A 3,085-nucleotide genomic window follows, 5' to 3' on the forward strand; every position below is an offset into this window, starting at 1 on the left:
TTTTGCATCAAGCCTTGGACATAAGACGCTAACTCTCGGAAAAAAGGCCGATAAGTGCATGTACCCTTTTGTCTTTCGACTATCAACGTCACTGCATGATGCATGATTAAGCGTCCCTGCTTTTAACGTTATTTTCACAAAATTAGTAAAATAACGTTAAAATTAGTGCAATTGCACTTTTATCCCCGCGGGGTCGACACATATATACATTATATGTGTACACCGCAAGCGGGGCCGAAGTGGTTAAAGAATAATTATACAAATTGTGTTATATACATATATATTCATAATAATGGGTGTTTAATTTTTTTTATAATTCATAATATTTTTTTCTAAGGTGGGCGGTGGAAAATTTTCAAGGGGTGCGGTTGAAAAAATCCAAGGGGTGCGAATGGGATTTTCGACGAAAATTAGCACTAAACACCTTTTTTTCATGGGGTGCGGCTGCCCACCCACCATCGTGGGTAGGTCCGCCCCTGACTATGAGAGACAGGTTAAAAAAGACAAGGGATTTTAAGTTACTTTCCGTAACCAGACGAATTCAGATAAATTAAGAGAAATAAAAATGATAAACGTCAAACTTTACAAATGAGAATGAATCATATTTTATTTTTGACCTATTAGATGTTACAAGCAACGCCATTAAGTTGCGTGAAATCTAACCACCCTAACAAGTTTATATTACAAAGATGGTTAATAAGTCCTAAAGAGTTTCTATAAATAATGGTGAATTCATTTTAGCTATTCATATCATCTCTATGTTGTGGTTTTCAAGAGAAACTAGCTCGGTCAGTCGTTGCATAAGCAGCTCAAAGTCATCTTGGCTCTTAATTAGACTAAGTCGTGCATAACGATCTTTGGCGCTAAGGGTACTTCCACTTTGGCCGATGATTTTCCCGGCTTTTAGCACCGCAGCACAATCATTGTCTTCTTGTCTTTCACATCTTACCCATGCATAGGCTGTAGTTATTATTTATCAAACCATAAGTTCATATCAAACATTTCAAGAATATACCAAAATACTAGCTAGCTTTATTATAATTAGTTTTGAATTTCTTTTAAAGTTAAAAAAGTTTTACTTGTTATTTTAGAATAAGTAACCAGATTTTCCTATAAATTAAAATTACCTGGAGATGGTTGCCTAGTTTGGTGAAAGAAATTGCAATGCAAAGGATGTCTTGGCTGGATTGAAAATCTTGTTGACTTTGAGAAGACAGAAGTCAATCTATTCCAACGGTCACTCATTTGGTTATAAGCGAATTCGAAGAAGGGTTTTCCATCTGCTTTCATTGCGACTTTTAGAACCTTTAAAACTCTTAATTGAGTGTCCTTTGAAATCCCCGCATTAGCCAAGTAGATATAGTTTAAAACCTTGTCATATACGTCTTTATCTTTTATAATCGCCCATCTATATATATATAATCAACGTACAAAGAAAGATGTTCAATATATACCGGACAGATGATAATTGAAAAAAACTAGAAGCTAGAACGGCGTAAACAACATACCCAAAGCGTGTACCGGCATGACCAGTGAGCTTAGAAAGACTAAAAATCATGAGATCATGATCTGAAGGGCCCGGGATAGGTGTAAACTGTGGCCAAAAATAGGCATGATCGTGTATTGTCTTCCCTCCTGTAACCGATTTCTTCAACTCCCCACCTGGATTGGTTGGTGAGGTTACAAATTCAATAACATCCGTGTTATTTGTTTGCCATGAGTTTGTGTCTCCTCTATACACAAAGTTCTTCGAGTTAAACAACCTTGTTTGATCCTTGTACAACTGTATGTATATCACCAAAAAACAAAAGCTATATAATTAGAAAGAAATCATACAACTGGAATATATAATAAGTAATTATATAGATAGATAGATATTTACGTGATAGAACGGCGTGGAAGCCAGGACGTTGGATGGTGAAGAAGAGTTTTGAGAGGAAAGCGCATAAACAGCTGCACTTAGAAGTTGGGACGACCCGACACCAAAGACAATGTATCGGTCTTGAGTGATCGCATTCCCGGCAACTGAATGTAGCTTACGAATGTACTTGTCGAGCTCTGGTGACATCATAGGGTCATCAGCATATTCGTAACTCATACGATGCCACCCCGATATGACGACTGCAGTATCCGCTGCATTTTGCATCCAGAATGGCTCAAGGTATATAGGATCCCCACTGCAACATGCATAAAGGTTACAGCTGGTTTAAGAATAAATTTTAATAATGTCATATGTATATTGTGTTGGAAATGGACATAATAAATATGTATATTTATTTATACGTTACATAAGTAGTTATCTTTTGGTTTGTCCGACATCTGCAATAGAAATCTATATACCTATTAGCATCAGCAGCACATCCTGGAGACAATTCTGAGCAATCAGTGCCACTGTAACAACCATAGCATTCACAAACAGGTTGACCGTCAGATATCGAACCGTCAAGGAATGCTCTACCGTGGCCGGAGCATGAGATTGCTGCAACCGCCTCCGCCTCTGCGGCTGCTTTCTCGCTCCATGTCAATGACGACCGGCAACTAATCTCCTGATTCGGACCATCACCTACATATAGATGTATACTAAATAATATATTGATTGCTACTGAAATTAAGAAACATATTCCATAACAATATTTCTTCATTTTGTTCGTAGGTCACTTAGATTTTTGCAGGCTTGAAGATGCAGTATGAAACGTTGTCATTACATATATATAGTGGAACGGGGTATGATCCACCCGGTCAAGCTCATGTACGTGTGAATCTCATATGTAATTAGATATTGGATGGCCAAGATGGGCGGCTCAGTGTGGGGTTTATACTCTTTTTGTAAGCCATATTTAATTATTACATGATTAACGTTGTTAACAACGTGTTTTCATTTTTAGTTAGTGTTTATTATATTACTAATCAACTTCGTATCACAGTCGTTTGCATATTAGTAACATAATATTGGTCTTCATAATCTGAAGAGAATAGAGATGGTTGTTGTGATTAAAAAAAGCCATGAAAAAGACCCGGAATTAAGAAACTGGATCAAGTTTCTAGATAGATTGAACAGCCTCGCATGCATAACCAACGTTTTGTT

At 37.1% G+C, this 3,085-nt stretch overlaps 1 protein-coding gene across 1 annotated transcript; it reads right to left on the minus strand.

The window, feature by feature from the left end:
• Positions 1 to 561: 561 nt before the first annotated feature.
• Positions 562 to 2,667, minus strand: LOC110891789 (tryptophan aminotransferase-related protein 4). The gene is made up of 5 exons (XM_022139351.2): positions 2,341 to 2,667; positions 1,883 to 2,177; positions 1,509 to 1,783; positions 1,128 to 1,408; positions 562 to 960 (listed from the first exon to the last, which is right to left on the minus strand). The coding sequence occupies exons 1-5, from the start codon at positions 2,640 to 2,642 to the stop codon at positions 746 to 748; spliced, it is 1,368 nt and encodes a 455-aa protein (XP_021995043.1). The 5' UTR covers positions 2,643 to 2,667; the 3' UTR covers positions 562 to 745.
• Positions 2,668 to 3,085: the final 418 nt, after the last annotated feature.

This window comes from Helianthus annuus, chromosome 11, assembly GCF_002127325.2.
Source record: "Helianthus annuus cultivar XRQ/B chromosome 11, HanXRQr2.0-SUNRISE, whole genome shotgun sequence".
NCBI lineage: Eukaryota > Viridiplantae > Streptophyta > Magnoliopsida > Asterales > Asteraceae > Helianthus > Helianthus annuus.